Source organism: Cygnus olor, chromosome 21 (assembly GCF_009769625.2).
Source record: "Cygnus olor isolate bCygOlo1 chromosome 21, bCygOlo1.pri.v2, whole genome shotgun sequence".
NCBI lineage: Eukaryota > Metazoa > Chordata > Aves > Anseriformes > Anatidae > Cygnus > Cygnus olor.
In genome coordinates this window covers 1-16969 of record NC_049189.1, presented here as the reverse complement: position 1 = coordinate 16969, position 16969 = coordinate 1, and the positions used below count along the sequence as shown (strand labels likewise).

Genomic DNA, 16969 nt, shown 5'->3' with positions numbered 1-16969 from the left:
CATCAGCATGATGGTAAATGTGGGTTTAATGAGTGTTGCTTTTGATACTGTTTGGGGGACATTCAGCAAAGAATAATGTTGCTTTAAAAAAGGGCTATGGGAAGAAAGACCGGTGATCTGGAGAAGGTAGCAGAAAATGAGGGCTTTGTGGGAGTTCTGTACAGCCAAAGTAGCAAGACAGCTGGGACTTTTTACCCTGGGGGAATTGTAAACGGATAAGAAAGAGATTTGTTTTGCTTACCTAGTATGCACCTGTGAGGGTTTTCATTAAGAGGTATGTGGTGGTGTATAGCCATCCCTGTGCAGTAGTCTTTGGTCTGTGGGCAAGAAAGCAGAAAGTCAGACTTTACGTATAAGCTGTTTCCATTTCTGGTGATGAGAAGCAAGAAGTCACATGCGGTTCATTAATTTAGCAGATCTGTCAGCATCTACCCTATGATGCTATTTTGAAACTTATTTTAGCTGTTTAACCCACTGCCGTACGTGAGTCATCCAGACAAGATCTGAGGAGGCTGTTTAGTACTGGAATGCTGTTAGTCTGTGAGAGGAGTAGCTGTTCTGACCATGGTTTGTGGTGTATCTATCTTATTCCCTGGAAATGATTTGAAACTTAAGTTCCTGCGTTGAAAAATGGCAGCAACATTTGGTTCCGAGCATATTTGTTGTCAGGTGACCTTATCGAACTGCGTAGCTTGTGCAGTCTGAACTTCAAAACCACATTCTTTGGGCACTACAGTATAGTCTTGTTGAAATATAACCTACGAGAAACAGAGGATCAGAGGCTGAGAATTCAGGAATGTAAATATCAAGAAAAAAAAACTTGGTCTGTGGGTAAGAGCTTTGGGTTAAGCCTTGGCCTCAGTGTAGGTAGCAGTGATAGTCGAATCAGAACTGAATAGTAATTTTACGTTGCAGTAGGGGTCTGGATCTGCAGTTAAGCTGCAGCTTTGCTTTGTTGTAGACTTGCAGTGAGGTCATGATTCATCCTAATTTATTTTGAGGGAGTTGCAGATAAATGTAAACCCATTTCTGTTTTGGGAACGCCTGAAAAATGTGACGTGTCTGACTGCTGTTTAAAATATTTCAGTTTTAATCCCAGATGTAGGTAGGTAATGCCTAGGGCAGCCGTGATGGGAGCTCTGGTGTTTCATTTGTGGGGAGGCATACTCATAAAATGCATATGCCTCATGTCACAGAGATGGACTGAAATGACTCTCAAATATGAAGACAATTTTGAGCGCGATCAATTTAGGTAAAAATGACCCACCGTCATTACTGATAGTGTCTCTACACAGAAAAGACATATTTTACCTGCAACAGTTAGTATACAAACAGTCTGAGGGCAAAATGCTGTGCCATGGAACTGCAGATCTACTAGAGGTTTAAGGCTTTCAGAAGAACAAACCTGGCTACACCAAAGCTGCTATGCAGACTCATTCTCTTCTCTGCAATGGGAATGACCTCCTTTGGGTAGAGTGCTTTTCGTTGTTGTAAATTTTTTAACAAATGTTCTGCATCCCACAGATAAGATACTTTGTACTTAGCTAGATAGAAGACATTAGCAATAAGCTATTGTCAGTTAATAGAAAGAAAATTTAAAATAGGAGGTTGCCAAGTGTAATATCAGAGGAACTGAGTGAATTTGGAAACTCTGTATAGAAGTTGGTTCTGATGATAGGCTTACCTGTGAGCTAGAAAAGTGAGCCATTGAAATTGTTGAAAAATGCCAGAAACAGCTTTGATGAAGTAAGCCAGTAAGAAAAAGGAAAGGTAGCTAGTGAAGCATGCAGGGTCCACAGGTTGGCAACGCTGGGGACAGAGGGGATGAAGCAATGTTCCTTGAATCTTTTTCAAAGAACAGCTTGGCTGCTGCCCTGGCCTGTACTCGTTCTTCGTTCTCCCCTAGAGATTATTTACCGTCTGGGGCTTGTCAGAGTGCAGCTGCTCTTACCTAGCTCTCTTCCCTGAGTTCAACATGTACTTCCTGAACTTATTTGTGCCACCTGAGGGGTGTAACTGCTGTCTCTGCTGATTTTGTTAACCAAGGACCTTGCTGGTGTTTGTGGCCGTCATTGCAGTTTGTCTTCTGTCTGTGCTGTTTCCTTTGAGTTTGCCATCCCCACTGTGTGCTCTTGTTTTCCTCCTGTCTGATCTAATAATTTTTCTCGAAATAAAAAGGAAAGAAACACCGTTTGGTAATGTGTGACTTGGCTTTCTGAAGGAGGCAATAGGCTGAGCCTGCTTGCTCTAGACTTAAAAATAAATAATGAATCATGCGGAAGGAACAACTAGGATTTCCCTAATGGCAGTGAGGAAATTAATCTTTGTTCACTGTGAACAGACAAGGGCTCTGACCTGTCCCAGTCAAGCGCTGCGCTGTGACTATGAGGTGCCACATCCTGCCTGGTCACTAAGAAGAAGAGTGTGCTAAACTGGAGGTGAGAGAGCAGCATTTATCTCTTTGCATCATTTGTCAGGAATTCGAGCCCACGTGGATTCCAGGTCTACCTGAAAATTGTAACTAGTATGAAGGTTGCACTCATTATGTGAAATGTTCAGAAATGGTTTGACCTTCGGTAAATGAAATTAAACAAGGTTTTCCTTACTCAACCATTTTATTCTGAGCTATTTTTCTTCCAGTTGCCTACTCGTGATGATTCCACCATCTGCAACAACTCCTGTCAGCGATGCTGCACTCTTGCCAAGTGTGGCTTCTCAGGAAATCTGGAGGTCGCAAGTTCCAGGCTATTCGGGATCAGTCACACAGCATATAAGTCACCGGGCCAACAACTTCAAGAGACATCCGAAAAGGAGGAAATACATTCGCCCTTCGCCACCACCTCCGCCAAATACTCCGTGTCCTATTGATCTGATTGACTTTGGGGATCTACAGCCTCAGAGGTCTTTCCTAGAACTCCTATTTAATGGATGCATTCTCTTTGGGCTTGAGTTCAGCTATGCCATGGAAACAGCCTATGTTACACCTGTGCTGCTTCAGATGGGTCTGCCAGACCAACTGTATGGAATGGTGTGGTTCATCAGCCCTATACTAGGTAATTTTTCTTTCTGCTGTTTCTTTCTTCTTGTTTTTTTTCCACTCTGCAGGGGTATAAATGATTTTGTTTTCTCTGCCTCAGCTGTTCACAAGTATATTCCATGTGATGTCATGGTTAAGAAGACATAATTTTAGACAACTGAATGGAGAATAATTACTGCTGTGTGTTGCCTGAAATGGGCCTGGCGTGATCAAAAGGTCTGTTCTTTTAATGGCTTCTCAGTGTCTCACATCTTGCACAAGAGTAAGCTTTGGTTACTATACTAAGTTCTTATATTTAAAAACAAAACAAAAATGGCAAAAGAGGATCACTGCATCCATTTACACCCCTGTGAAAAGAAGTATACAGAAACAGTTCCCATGGGTGTGTGAAAAACGCAGAGTGGGGTCGCCTTCTCTTGTTGAATTTTCTGAAACAAACAAAATATTCCAATGATGAAAGACTTGACTACTGCTGTTATTGGCATTAGATTACTTGCCTGAGCACGGAGACAAGGCTGGGATTATATTCATTACTGCAGGAAGAACCCTATGATAGGTTATGACTGCTTGGAAACTATTCTGCCCGTCCTCGTGTTTCTAGAATGTGCCTCAGAAGTAGGTTTGTACTCACAGACAGGCACCTTTCCAACTTGCGTTTTTACTTGCTGCTATCCTACCAACCTAATTTAGTAGGGGATCTCCGATATAAGACAGGAGTAAATGAAATAGCTGATAAGGAACTTAATTGTTCTACTCTTACTTTTCATCTGATGTCAGACTCCCTTGTACTACTGACGCAGAGTGAGTTGCATTGTCATAGCAGTCCTGAATGAGCTATGGTGCATTACACTATTCAGTCTCCAACGTAGGAAATGTCAGGCACTAAACTGTGTACATTTAGGTGACTAGTACTGACTGGGGATATTGCTGTGTCACGGTGTCCTGCCTTTGACTGTCTTCTAAACTGCCCATTTTAACCCCCCTGTGAAACAGGGTAGTAGAAAAAATCTGCTTATTGGTGATCACCTTTTTTAGGGTTCTTGCTACAGCCTTTGCTGGGGGCCTGGAGTGACAGATGCACATCAAGATTCGGGAGGAGAAGGCCATTCATTCTGGTCTTAGCATTAGGTACGTCTTTTAGAAACGTTGGGCATAACACTTGTAAAGTAGAAGCATTGCACATCTCCTGTAGCATCCCTAGATGTAGACATCCCTATAGCATTAGGCTGAACAAAGGGCCTTTCAGGTGTGGGGTATTGTACGTCTGAAGAAGGTGGTGAGTGGCACTGAGGTGATGCTCTGGCAGCTGGACTTTCACACACAAAAGCATCTTCTTCTCATAGTTAACAAGAGAGATGATGTTTTGAGGGACAGGAATGGTTTTCTTTGTCCAGCCACAAATCCAGGCATCTGTAAGCTTGAACAGTGTAAAAGGATTATGTATATCCTATAAGCCATACACATTGCCAAATCTGTGATGATATGAACAGGAAAAACAGTGCATGCCCCAAGGCTGTGCAGGTAGTATAATGCTTTTAGAGAGCATGGACAGATACAGTTTCTCTTGTTTACAAGTGTTTGATTGATTGATTCTGATTTGTTCTTATTCCCAGGTGCGTTGCTTGGGCTCTCACTTATGCTGAACGGCAGAGATATTGGGAACGCCTTGTCTGACACTGTGAATAACCACAAATGGGGGATCATCCTTACAGTCTGTGGTGTTGTCCTCATGGACTTCAGTGCAGATTCGGCAGACAATCCTAGTCATGCCTACATGATGGATGTATGTGGCCCAATGGATCAAGACAGGGGCCTCAACATCCATGCTTTGTTAGCAGGTATGCTTTCTTTGTGCTTCCTGGGTGATATGAACCCTGGGTAAAAAAGCTCTGCTGTGAGAAGGCGGTGTAAATCGTTGGTCTTTTCCTGTATAAGCGTAACTGAATACCTGGAGAGATAGCAATAAATAACGTTGAAAGAGAACTTTTACTTCAAAAGGCTTTCATAGCTGACAGAAGTCAAATAAGACACAGTCCTGCACTGTTTGTCTTAAGATCCCTTGTGCCTTTTATAACCCTACAGAAAGAAAATTATCACTTTAGGAAGCAGATTCAGCTTTTCACAGGTGTGGGAAATGCTTTTTTTAGTTGCCATATCGGAGAAGAAAGCACATATCGTTCACTTTGCTCTGTTACTGCTGTCATTTTCAATTGCTGTAGTGCTCTAGTCTAGTTTTCCTCTCCAACAGGGGACTTTTTTTGTGCTCTCTAACGTGTTTGTAAGAAAGGGAAGATAGTGTCATAAGGCTTTTACCACATGAATGGCGTGAGCGTGGCATCTGGTGCCCCAGGAATTCCCTGAATATCGGTAGTAGTATAGAGGCAGCTTTTGTACACTGTTGACATGTCGCTGAGTAATGAGCTTGCTCCATGTCTGAAGTGATTTGGTCAGTCCTGGACGCAAGTAGATCTGAGTTCTTCTAACTCTATGTCCGTGTGGTGCAGATAATTGTTTATTGCTGCCTTTGAGCTGAAAGGGGATTAAGTAGTAAAACAGAGAGAACACATTGGATTCTACTCATGAATTGTTAGATAAATGGTGCTGCGCTGTTTCTGACTTTGAAGGTTGTCTAGGAAAGATAATCTCGACTCTGTTTTTCCACCAGGTCTTGGAGGTGGCTTTGGTTATGTTGTTGGAGGAATACATTGGGATAAAACCAGTTTTGGAAAAGCTGTGGGAGGGCAACTGCGTGTCATCTATGTCTTCACCTCAATTATACTGACCATCACTACTATGCTGACTCTACTTAGTATTCCAGAAAGACCCCTAGGGTCCTTCAGCAGGAAGAAAAAGGTGATGAAGAGTCCAAGTCTTCCTCTCCCTCCTTCGCCACCTCTCTTCTTTGAGGAGGCTGTAAATGAAAACTTTGCTTCTCATAACTCGGCTCACTTATATGCAAGTTTTACAAGTCCTGTTTCCCCTCTCAGCCCACTCACACCCAAATATGGCAGTTTTGTCAGCAGAGACAGTTCCTTGACAGGAATTAATGAATTTTCATCGTCATTTGGGACTTCAAATATTGACAATGTGCTTATAGACTGTTTTACAGGTGGGCACAATAGTTACTTAGCACTTCCAGCTAGCTTGCCCAGACATCCTGTCAGTGTCAGCTTTCCTCAGGTACCAGATGGCCGTTACCAAGAAGAAAATGGAATTCTGGAGCAAGGGGAGAGCAGCATAACTATGGGGCCTGACAGCGAGGCACTAACAGTGGGCTCCCTGGATGCAATAAAGCCACGGTCATCAGGTATCCTGAAAAGACCTCAGACCTTGGCCATTCCAGATATTGTAACGGGACGTTGTCCAGAAAATAGCAGAAGAAGAAATGTAACTTTCAGCCAACAGGTAAGGCCAGAAAATCAATTATATGACCATGTAAACCTGAGTATTAATTTATTCTCTCTTTATGATTTTAAATGTTTAGTGCGCAATTGGATCACTAAAGACTGCTCACAACAGTTTACTTATAAAAGTCACCGTAGGAACAGAATACCAGCTATGACTTTATTGTTAAAGTCATGGGTAGGACGTGAATTATGATTGACTGGCAGTCTGTCATCTGCTTTCGTAAAGAGGGCAGAAATGCGAGCATTCCCCTCCCTTCAGGCCACATATGAAATTTAGGTTGGTATTTTTAGCCCTAGTTCACCACCCAGGAAGCTACCACATGAGAGCAGAAAAGAACACATTCTTATTGAGCCTGTATCTTCCCTTTCCACAGAAAAACCTGCAAGATAGGGCCAGGGATAGGATTCTCCCATGAGCTTCTCGTTTTGGCAGTCATTGCATCTGGTTTCATCAGGGAGGTGAGGTTTTCTTTACTCAGGGATAAGACTCTGACCTCACCTCCCGCTGTTGGTGATAACTTGGAATGTCTGAGACCTCTGTATGCTGACCCATTTTTTTATGATCCAAGATGAGGTAAACTGTCCTCTGTGTATGTGGTTTTTTTGTTTTGTTTTGTTTTTTCCAGTTGCTGTACTTTCTCCCAGTTTGTGAGAGCAGACTTTGCTAGGGTCAGGATTTTATATACTGTGCAAGTAGAAATGAAGCATCAAGTGAGCGATAATAATGTGTTTCAGTTAAAACCAGGCTCTTTTTTTCATCACTGTCTCTAAAACTTCAGGGACCTGATTCACCCAACTGCAGGTATAGCTTGTATTAAGTGCAATAGAATTTATGCTTTTCGTGTGCTAGCATCTGACTGTGGTTGCCAAATGCTCTAGAACAGTTTCAAGTACACCGACAGCTGCAACACAGAGCTGCTACGTATCGCTTGTTCTAAGGCTGAACTTAAGGACATCCTTAGCACTGTTCTTAATCTCCAAATCAACAGCTGAGCAGCAGAGTTTAACTTTCAGATGATCAGACAGATATGTAATATAGCGTAGATTTGCTCAAAGGTCGTTTAGATTTTTTTTAACCTGTTTATTGACCTGGGAGTTCTTATGGTGCAGGTTGCCAATATCTTGCTGGATGGTGTTAAATATGAGAGTGAGCTGAATGGATCAAGTGAGACCTCTGAGCAACCGCTCTCCATCAGACTTCTTTGTTCAACCATCTGCCACATGCCCAAGGCTCTTCGTAACCTCTGCATCAACCACTTCCTAGGTAATGAAAAAGTTCGTTCTTGTTTTCACCACGAAGCGGTCTACCTTGTGTGAATCTTTTAAAATATTTTTTCTCTTGCAGCACTTGCTGCTTCCTAAAAAGGACATAATTTGTTCCGTATATACTCAACAATAAGGTACTTCCTGTTATTTAGTTTCTTAGAATGCTGAGAAAAATCAAACAACAAAACCCAGAATCGTGAAACCTACATCCCTACACAGAGAATAATATTGGTTTAAATCAGCATGTCTGTTAAATTTAATGTTTACACTAGGATGAGAAACACCATTGAACCAAGAACTTGAAACTGCATCAAGGCGCTTTCTAATGCTTTGAAACTGCAGTTACTGAGCAGAATGCAACAAGATTAGATGTATTTCTCTGCTTACATCTGAGACCAGCATTTGCTTTCCTCCCTTTGATACCATATATATAGGGGCAACAGAACAGGCTGTGAGGGGGCACAGAATGCAACACTACAGGTGTGCCTGTAAGACTAGCGTAGCTAAGTGCAGGAGGACAACAGCACCCTGAAACTAACATATGATGAACTACTCTGTGAACTTCAGCAAGGCAGTTCAGACTGCTGTAATCAATTTTGCTCTCTTGCTAAACCAGTATTCTGTGACCTGCAGTCAGCCTGTCAGATTCCATGTGTGAATTCAAAGGATAAATCTTGATCATTAAAATCACAAACAACTTGTACAAACAGCATAATGCACAGGAAACAGCAGTCCCTCATAAATGTGGCTGAACATTATGTATGTAATACATTACAAATCACAACTGAAGACAGGTTGTGCAATGTAGCTAATAGTATTCATGGCTTACCAGAGAGAATGGATAATCTGTAATCCTAATGGGTTATTTCTGGCTTCTTTCAGGATGGCTTTCATTTGAGGGGATGTTGCTCTTCTATACTGACTTCATGGGAGAAGTAGTGTTTCAAGGGAATCCAAAAGCACCTCACAACTCAGATGAGTATCAGAAGTACAACGCTGGGGTCACCATGGGCTGCTGGGGAATGTGCATCTATGCATTCAGTGCTGCTTTCTATTCAGGTACTAAGTGTACAGCCATCCCACCCACTGCTGTCAGAAAGAGACACCTGCTCCTTAAGTGGTGTTTCTGCAACAAGTAGTTTGGCATTTATGTTGCACATAGCCTACCACATGGCACGAAGCGCTGAAACAGAGCGTTAACACCGTATTATCTCTGCTAGTTAGTATAGCCTACTCTGAAAACAGAGGAGGTGAGCAGTCTGGTGAAAACACATTTCTGTTAGAGCATTGTTTCTTTCAAAAGCTGCATTTTGAATGCACATTGAGTCCAGAAATACCTGCAGCCACCATAGGCATACTTTGGGCACAGCAGCAATCAGACATGCAGCAGCCCAGCACTGTGTGTTCACCCCCATAGAACAATTCCCACTTGCCCCCTTGAGACAGAGGGAACTGCCAGGATGCAGCTCTGCCATGCCCTCTGCACAGGTAGGGTGTCAAGGCTGCATTGTGGCAGTGGGAGGATTTGGAAGGGGATCTTGGTGCTTGCATGCAGGCCACCAGTTAAGCAAAGCTGTAACAGTTGCTGCCGTGGCAACCAGATGGCTAGGCCGTGGGGCTTGGAGGTATACTCCTCAAGCCTAGTGCATGGCAGGGGACAGTCATGGTTCATTGCAAATGCCATGCTGTTGTCTTGCAGCTGCGCTGGAAAAGCTAGAGGAGCGGTTCAGCACACGGACACTGTACTTCATTGCGTACTTGGCCTTTGGGCTGGGTACAGGGCTGTCCACGCTGTCCAGAAACATCTATGTGGTGCTGTCACTGTGCGCTACCTATGGTGTCCTCTTCGCCACTCTCTGCACGCTGCCCTACTCCCTACTTTGCGACTACTACCAGAGCTGTGAGGTGAGCCCTGGGCAGGGTGGGGGACAGGGGTCCTGGTGGTACTCCCTCACACTGTGTCCCCTGTAGTTCACAGGCTTGAAGGCAGAGGGCATGCGGCGTGGGATGGGTGTCGACATCTCCCTGCTGAGCTGCCAGTACTTCTTGGCACAGATCCTGGTGGCCCTGGCCATGGGGCCACTAACGGCAGCTGTGGGCAGTGCCAGCGGTGCCATGTACTTCGCCAGCCTGGTGTCCTTCCTGGGCTGCCTCTTCTCCTCCCTTTGCGTCAGCTATGAGCCGATACCACCCGCTGAGGAGCTGCCACCTACCGAGGAGCAGCGCCCACTCCTGCCATGTGCACAGGACCAATAAATGAGAGAAGCTGCCACAGCCTTTTCTGCCTCATCGCATCACCCTTGTCCTTCCCCGTCATGGTATGGTGGGCCTTTGCACCCCCAGGATGGTAGTGGACGGTGGTGGGACGTGGGTGACTGTGCTGGCAGTGGGCATGGGAAACCACAGAAAGATATGCACCAGCTTTGCTAAGCTTTCCCCTGCCTGTGAGAGGGCACCACTCCACCTTCCCCTGAGGTGGCAGAGGCCCATCTATGTCCCCAGGGTCCATGGCTACAGCGGCGGGAACCCTAGGTGGCAGCCTGAGGCCTTCCCCTCCAGCCACCCTGCAGCGGCATGATTCCTGGGGGGAACAGTGCTGCCTGGCCTGAGGCAGGGAACACAGGATTCCATTGCCCAGGCAGAGGGACCCCGATCTCTTGGGTGTCAGCAAGCTATGGGGCTCCACTGCCATGGGAGTGTTGTGACCGCAGTGCTTTACCAGATTTTTGAGCAGAAGGTTCCTTCTCACTGCCAGGCAGAGTGACTTGGCCCTTGGTTGCTGAGGGCTGTGGGAACTTTTGCCGGGGCCTCAAGGAGCAGTGGGGCCAACCCATGGGTCCCAGCCTCTGCCCATGGTACGCCTGGCCCTGGAAGGTACTTTTCAAAACATCGGAAAGGTTGAGAGTGACTGGTCTTGCTTTGGTAGCGCGAGTACTCTTCTAAGGGCTGTCTCTGGGCTCCTAGGCGTACTACAGAGCTGCTGTCAGCAGAACAGCTCCAAGAAGTTGCTGGGGGCTGAAACTGCAGGGGCCTGGCTCTCAAGCCCTGCTCTCTAGGTTCTGACTCTGGTCCACACTGATGGTTCCTGATATGTACATATTTCTTTCTACATTAGACTTTTAACTGGGACTATAAGAGCTTGTGATGACTTAACAGGGAGATGGGTAGTTGTCTGCAAAACGGCTTTGGGGAGAAGGTTTTTTTTTTTGCGGCAAGTTGCCTTGGGTAGAAGCTTACACTCAAAATTAGGTTGAGAATAATAGAAAAAAAAAAATCATGTGTGAAAGCCTGTAGTACATCATCCTTGTTTTTCATACAGTTGTACCATGTGACATTTTAGGGATTAGTGATTTTTCAGCTAGAGCCACATCCTTTATATCTCATTGAAACTAGCAAGACTTAGTAGAGTTGGACTAGTGGGGTTTCATTACCTGTGAGAATTCTTAATTATTCTGGTTTTGGAAGTAAATGCCTGAAACCTTATACAAGTTCCAGTTAAGCTCAGGAGTACTTTAAGTGAAGAGCAAAGATGAAAACAAATAAAAGTTAGAACCATTTCTAGGATTCCTATGAGTCTGCCTTCATATTCTAGTAGTGAGCCAAGATTTACCATGGCTGATGGGCATTTTGGTATCAGGAATGCCATGCATGGCATCCCTTTAGACACTCTTTGTTCTTGTCTACTGGGTCCCGAAGAAACAGTTTCTGTGGAGGCTCTCTATTTTTCAAATGAGTTGTTCTGGACTGTTCACCTCAGTGTTTTTTTTTTTTTTTGTTTGGTTTGGTTTTTTATGCTTGATGTATGACGCCAAGAAGAAATAACTTCTGTAATATTTAGCTGTTGTGACTTACTATACTCTAGCGCTTGAAAGCATAATGCACAACTCGTAAGAACCTCTCACTCTTATCATCAGTGCCCTGGTATTATTTTTTTTTTTACATGAGAGGCAAGTTTCATGCTATTCAGTATTTACTTAAATGGAGGAACACTACAGAAGTTATGAAGTCAAGCGTTCAGAGACAAATGAGTATCAGGTTGATGACTGTTCATCTTTATTTTCCTTATTTGGGCTTACATGTCCTTACCCGGTGTCACACCTGCAGGAATATTTGTGACATGTTGTTTCCTTTATAATGGGGCATCTGGGCCAAGAATGTTTGGGATAAAACTGGAACTGGTATATAAGCAGTACATCTGGCACTTCTGAGTGTCTGATTTCTTACAATCTGACTAGCTGGCTTTGTGGAATTTTTCTCTTCTTGGTCTGATGTGTAACCTTATTTTCTCCTCCTTATCTTACCAAACTTTTAAACTCAAAAATGATTGTTTTATTCCCACAATGTGATAATTAGTTCTCAAAATGCTTTCTCCTTTCAAGTTTTGTAGACAGCAGTGTTGCAGTGAATGGATCATGAGCACTTTCCTTTTCTAGGTAGCTGGAGTTGCAGATCATTGTGTGTTGCAAACAACAATCTTAAAAAAAAAAAATCAGAATTGATTAAAACAATGTATTTCTCAGTGTATATGTCTATATATATATCAATGTATTTTACCAATGGATATTAGGAAAAGATTCTCCACTGAGAGGGTGGTCGGGCACTGTCACCATGCCTGCTGGAGTTCAAGAAGCATTTAGACAATGAACTCATAAACACGGCTTGATTGTTTTTGGGCGGTCCTGCGAGGAGCCTGGAGTTGGACTCGATCCTTGTGAGTCCATCCCAACTTGGGATATTGTATGACTCTGTTTGATGGTAATGTTTGTCACTCCTTCCCTCTGTAAATAAGAGTATGAAATACACATAAATAGTTATAAAACTACCGCTATGCCCAAACGCATTGCATAATAGAGTATATATTACATTTTCTATTATATTGAAAAGTCAACATCAATGTATGTTAATTTGGGGATATTAGTGATACTGGTGGTGTCGAGGGAAAAAAAAGTATGTCACCATTCTGCAGAGTTCCTTGGAAGTTGCACCAAATCCATGGAGAGAAAAAAAAAAGGGGGGGGGGGAAGGCAGCATTGCTTACTTGCTTATTCTCTTCATCTGTCATATGTTTTGTGTTTTACAGAAATGACTGGGAGGTCACTGTTGAACTGTGAGCTGCAATGTGATGTTTACCTTTTGGAATCCAGACACTTCAAATATTCTGTCTAAATCTGCGAGCTGCTGTTTAGAAGATGTATGAGTTTAGGCAGAAACGTGATTTTATTCTGTGGCATAGTTTAGTCTCTTCAGCAGTACCTAAAGGCTAATTTTGATTAAGTCATTATCATTAAAGGTTCCTTGAGGCAATTATCTATGGGTGTTCATAAATGTATTTACAGGACATGTACAGAGGTAGGGTAAATGGAAAGAGGGAAGGAGAAAGTACCTAGTTAATGCTCTCATGGGGAGAGGGAGGGAGAGAGAAAAGTACATAAGGAATTGTGTCATATTTGTAATTAAGATAGTTATAAACATTTCAGCATGTATGCAGTTCACTCAACTTGCGCTGTATCTCAAAAAGAGAACCTAACGATTTCAGAACTTTTGCTGGATCTTTGGAGAAAAACATTTTTTCAAGGAAAAAAAATAGCCTGACTGTAAAAATAATCAACCAATAGCTCCACCCCCCAAGCAACAATAAAATAATGATTACAAAAAAAAAACACCCCAAAACCTCTGTTGGGAACAATTTGAAAAGAGTAGTTTTAAACATTTCATTTTCTACTAACAAGTAATGAGTTATCTTGTACTCTATAGGATGTGTGCTTTTTTACGGGGAGTGGGGTGGAGGCGAGTGCTTTGCCTTTGGGTATGAGGCAGCTTTCTTAATTTATCTTTTCCCTCAGATTGGAAGATAGCCCTCGAGACTATTCAGATGCCATTACCATAACATCAGCCAGTGGACTGCATAAGTTACAATAAGTCTTGAGAATTGTACAATCACTAGAGCTGAAAAGCCAAGGGAGAGCTTCTGCACCTGTTTAATTATCTACACTGAAAATTTCCATACCTCTTCTTGCAAGACATTTAACTTAGCTTCCCTGCTAGGAAGGTTTTTGTTGATGTTCATTAAGAAAGTGACTGCAGCAGCTTTCCATTGCTGTTTCTCTGCCCCAAACTGCTGCTTCTGCAGTAGAGAGTCAATGGAAGAGAAGGTGCTAGTGAAAATGGGCTTGCATTTTAGGGTGACATTTCAGGCCCCCAAGCTGCAGGGCAGCAGTGCCCTAAGCATCAGTGCTGAGACGGATGGGAGGTCTTGTACGGAAATCCATAGTTCTCTGGATATTGCCATTCATGCTCTGTCCTAACAGGTTTCAAAGTTCTAGGAAGACAGCATTGTACACTATATAAGCAGTTCATGCTAATCATGCTAAAAGCCCTATTTTTTTTCTCTTTAAAATATAAGTATATGTGTAGACTGTGCAGAAATGGTAACTGTGTGGAACGAGAATTTTGGTGCAGGCAGCTTGCTGTCTAATGCCCCCAGCAGCAGCCGCCTAGGAGTTTTAGAATAGATCTGAAAGGCAGCAACATAGTCCAATATCCAAATAGAGCTAAAAATTACCAGTAAATAAAAAGGACTGCTTCATCAGTCTGCCTGTTTTATGGAACTTGCACATACTCTAGGAGCAGGAAGAAAGCAGGCACTGAGTAGTGTTAGACATTCGTATGCATGTAAAACAGAGTAGACCGTGAAGCAGTCTGCAATGGGGATGATGCAGTACTTGCCATGTATATAAGCTGTATGTAAGCTTTTTTCTTTTTCTCCTGCTTTTCCTAGGATCCACTACTAGCCCTTTTGAACAAAGGACAACAAATGTTGCAGTAGCCAATGGAACAGCCAACAGAGGAAATCATAGCCTCAGAGGGAAAATAATCATTTTTGTTTGTGTGAGTAGTGTTAACTAAACTTACAAGAACTACTTAAAACAGAGAATTTAGCAGTATATGTATCAAATGCTATGCTAGAGATTGATGATTAATCTGTAGCTTTCTTCAAGCCTAGCATTTGCCGTGCATCAGTCTGTCTATCTGGGATAGGGTCAACTGTGTGATGTAGTAAGACTAGTATTTTGCTTCCTGTTAAAACCCACTCCTTCAGCTGAGATGGAAACCTTTCTCTTGTGCTCCTAAATGAATAGGTCCAGAACTTCTCTGGAGAAACTAAACACAGATGCAGTCCCTTTGCATTTGCCTGCAGCAGCTGTCTCCTAAACCATTTACTGCCCTGAAACAGTTTATCAGAGCCAGGAATCGAAACATGTGACAAGTGCAGCAGATAAATGGAAGCTGGCCCTTGCCCTCTTGCTGCAAAAAGGGGTATGCTACAGCCAGAAACATGCCTTTAGGAAAAGCCATATACGCCTCTTGGGATAGGTCTGTGCCTACATTATAGTTGAGGAAAAGCCGTTTCTAGTTGCTGCACGCGAAGTTGACACTAATAGTCACGAGTCTGGAGAGAACAGCACATGCACGGATGACACTTTAATGCAGTCTGATGCGCCAAGGTGTGTGCGTGGGGGGGAGTGCAAGCGCTGTGCCCCGGGCCTGACCCCCGCTGTCCTGGGACGCTCGGCACACCTGGGGTCGGGGCGCCCCTCAGGGCGTCTCGCCGGGCTGGTGCAAGCCGCCCGCCACGGGGGGCACGGCGGCCTCCTGCGCTCGCCGCCGCCGTCGTAACCTCTCGGCGCCCGTCACCGTCATGGGGTGGAGCGGCAGGAACCCCGCCAGACCTGCAAGGAGAGGCGCTGAGCCTCGGCGAGCCGCTCCGGGCCCCCAGCCTAGGTCCCCGCCCCCGGCCGCCCGCCCCGCGCCTACCCAGGAGCTTCTCGGCGGGCCGGGAGAGCTGCGCGCCGCAGCCCAGCCAGTGGCGCAGCCGCTCCAGGTTGAGCCCCGCCACCTTCTCGCCGCGGGCGTTGGGCAGCGGGTCGAGGCAGCCGAGCTGCTCCAGGTACTTCCCGTCCCGGGCGCGCCTGCTGTGCGCCGCCACGATGCGGAAGAAGGGCCGGTTGGTGCAGCCGCCGAGGGCGAAGCGGATCACGACGTGCCCGCCCCGACAGCCCTTCAAGAGGCGGCTACCTGCGGAGAGAGCGCGGGGCGGTTACGGGCCGGGCCGCGTCCAGCGGGCCGCGCCCGCGGGCACTCACCGAGCTGCACCATGGCGGCGGCCGGGCGCTCTCCGCGGTCGCGGCGCGATGGCGCACGGGGCGGCCCCGCCCCAGGCCGGCGGGGGGCTGCGGGCGACTCGCTGCTGGGGGTTTCCGCTTCCTTCTCGGCCGCGCCGGGCTTCCTCTCGCCGGCGGCGGGCGAGAGCCGGAGGTACCGAAAGGGTCGCGGGCTGTCGGGAGGTCTCGGGGGAGGGGGTGCCCGCGGGGGAGCGGGCCGTGCTCCGCGTCCGTTCCCGGGCCTGCCGGCGGGCGGGGGCGACCGGTCCGGGCTGCGGCTACGGGGCTGGCGGGAGGGGGAGGCGGGCGCTGCGGAGCGTGGGCGGGGCGCGCTCTGCAACAACTGAAAACATCGGTGTGTTTTCACCGCTCTTTTCGTTAAAAATCCAAAACAGCGCAGGTTGAGCCTCTACAAAGAAGATTAACTCTGTCCCAGACAAAGCCGTGACACATACGGTCATTCCCATTTTGGGTCTAGTTTGGTTTTCTGCAAAAACACTTTAATTAGTATCGCATCCCCCGGTCATACATGATGTACCTGTAATTTGGATGTTACTGGCTGATACCATTGTGCATATTTACCGTTGCTCTCAAATTGCTTTCACAAGTCCACTACGTACTGGGTTACTCATTCATCTCCATCCTGTCGGCTGGTCTTAGCCAGGATAACAGCTCCTCTAAGAGTGTCTGGGGAGGCTTCTAGATCATGCTGGAAGACGTTGGAGAGCCCTGCGAGTTCTCCAGGGGATATTAGAACACACCAGTAGGCTCTGGGAGACCCTGGGTTCTCTGTGGTGCACTGGAAGGCCTCTATAGCACACTGTGGGCCCTGATAGACCTGTGAGGCTCTAGAGCAGACTGGAGGACCATAGGACATAGCCTGCAGTACGCACTGGAAGATCTCTGAGGCATACTGAAGATCCTTGCACAGTCTCTAGCTGGTACTAAAGCACACTGGCATATGCTGTGAGATCTCTAGGTGGAGCTAGAGCGCCGTGGGAGGCCTCTAGTATGCCATAGAGCACACTGGGTAGCACTGCAGTGGTTTCTAGGGTGAACTAGGCTGTTCTTAGGGTTCCCTAGAGTGCACTGGGGGG

The 16969-nt window shown here is 45.6% G+C and overlaps 3 protein-coding genes across 18 annotated transcripts in view; 1 reads left to right on the top strand and 2 right to left on the bottom strand.

The window, feature by feature from the left end:
* Positions 1-2747, bottom strand: part of LOC121058318 (translation initiation factor IF-2-like) — a 62330-nt gene extending 59583 nt beyond the window's left edge. The window contains exon 1 of the mRNA XM_040533711.1: positions 2641-2747. Within this exon, the coding sequence (XP_040389645.1) occupies positions 2641-2666 (26 nt within the window). The 5' untranslated portion in view covers positions 2667-2747. The remainder of the gene's footprint in view (positions 1-2640) is intronic.
* SLC45A1 (solute carrier family 45 member 1) overlaps positions 1-13358 on the top strand; it is a 71991-nt gene extending 58633 nt beyond the window's left edge. For 9 of the 16 annotated variants that reach the window (XM_040533697.1, XM_040533699.1, XM_040533693.1 and 6 more), the window contains 8 exons: positions 2641-3053; positions 4073-4165; positions 4651-4875; positions 5703-6442; positions 7555-7708; positions 8593-8769; positions 9410-9615; positions 9682-9980. In XM_040533697.1, coding sequence (XP_040389631.1) covers positions 2654-3053; positions 4073-4165; positions 4651-4875; positions 5703-6442; positions 7555-7708; positions 8593-8769; positions 9410-9615; positions 9682-9966 — 2280 coding nt within the window. In that variant the 5' untranslated portion in view covers positions 2641-2653 and the 3' untranslated portion in view covers positions 9967-9980. Of the gene's footprint in view, positions 1-2640; positions 3054-3137; positions 3254-4072; positions 4166-4650; positions 4876-5702; positions 6443-7554; positions 7709-8592; positions 8961-9409; positions 9616-9681; positions 9981-12790 lie in introns of those variants that run through there. The other 7 variants (XM_040533700.1, XM_040533701.1, XM_040533704.1 and 4 more) reach the window with 6 other exon arrangements.
* Positions 13359-15179: 1821 nt separating this feature from the next.
* MRPS16 (mitochondrial ribosomal protein S16) lies at positions 15180-16107 on the bottom strand. Its single transcript, XM_040533720.1, has 3 exons — positions 15855-16107; positions 15526-15786; positions 15180-15440 (listed from the first exon to the last, which is right to left on the bottom strand). The coding sequence occupies exons 1-3, from the start codon at positions 15865-15867 to the stop codon at positions 15307-15309; spliced, it is 408 nt and encodes a 135-aa protein (XP_040389654.1). The 5' UTR covers positions 15868-16107; the 3' UTR covers positions 15180-15306.
* Between the last annotated feature and the right edge of the window lie 862 nt (positions 16108-16969).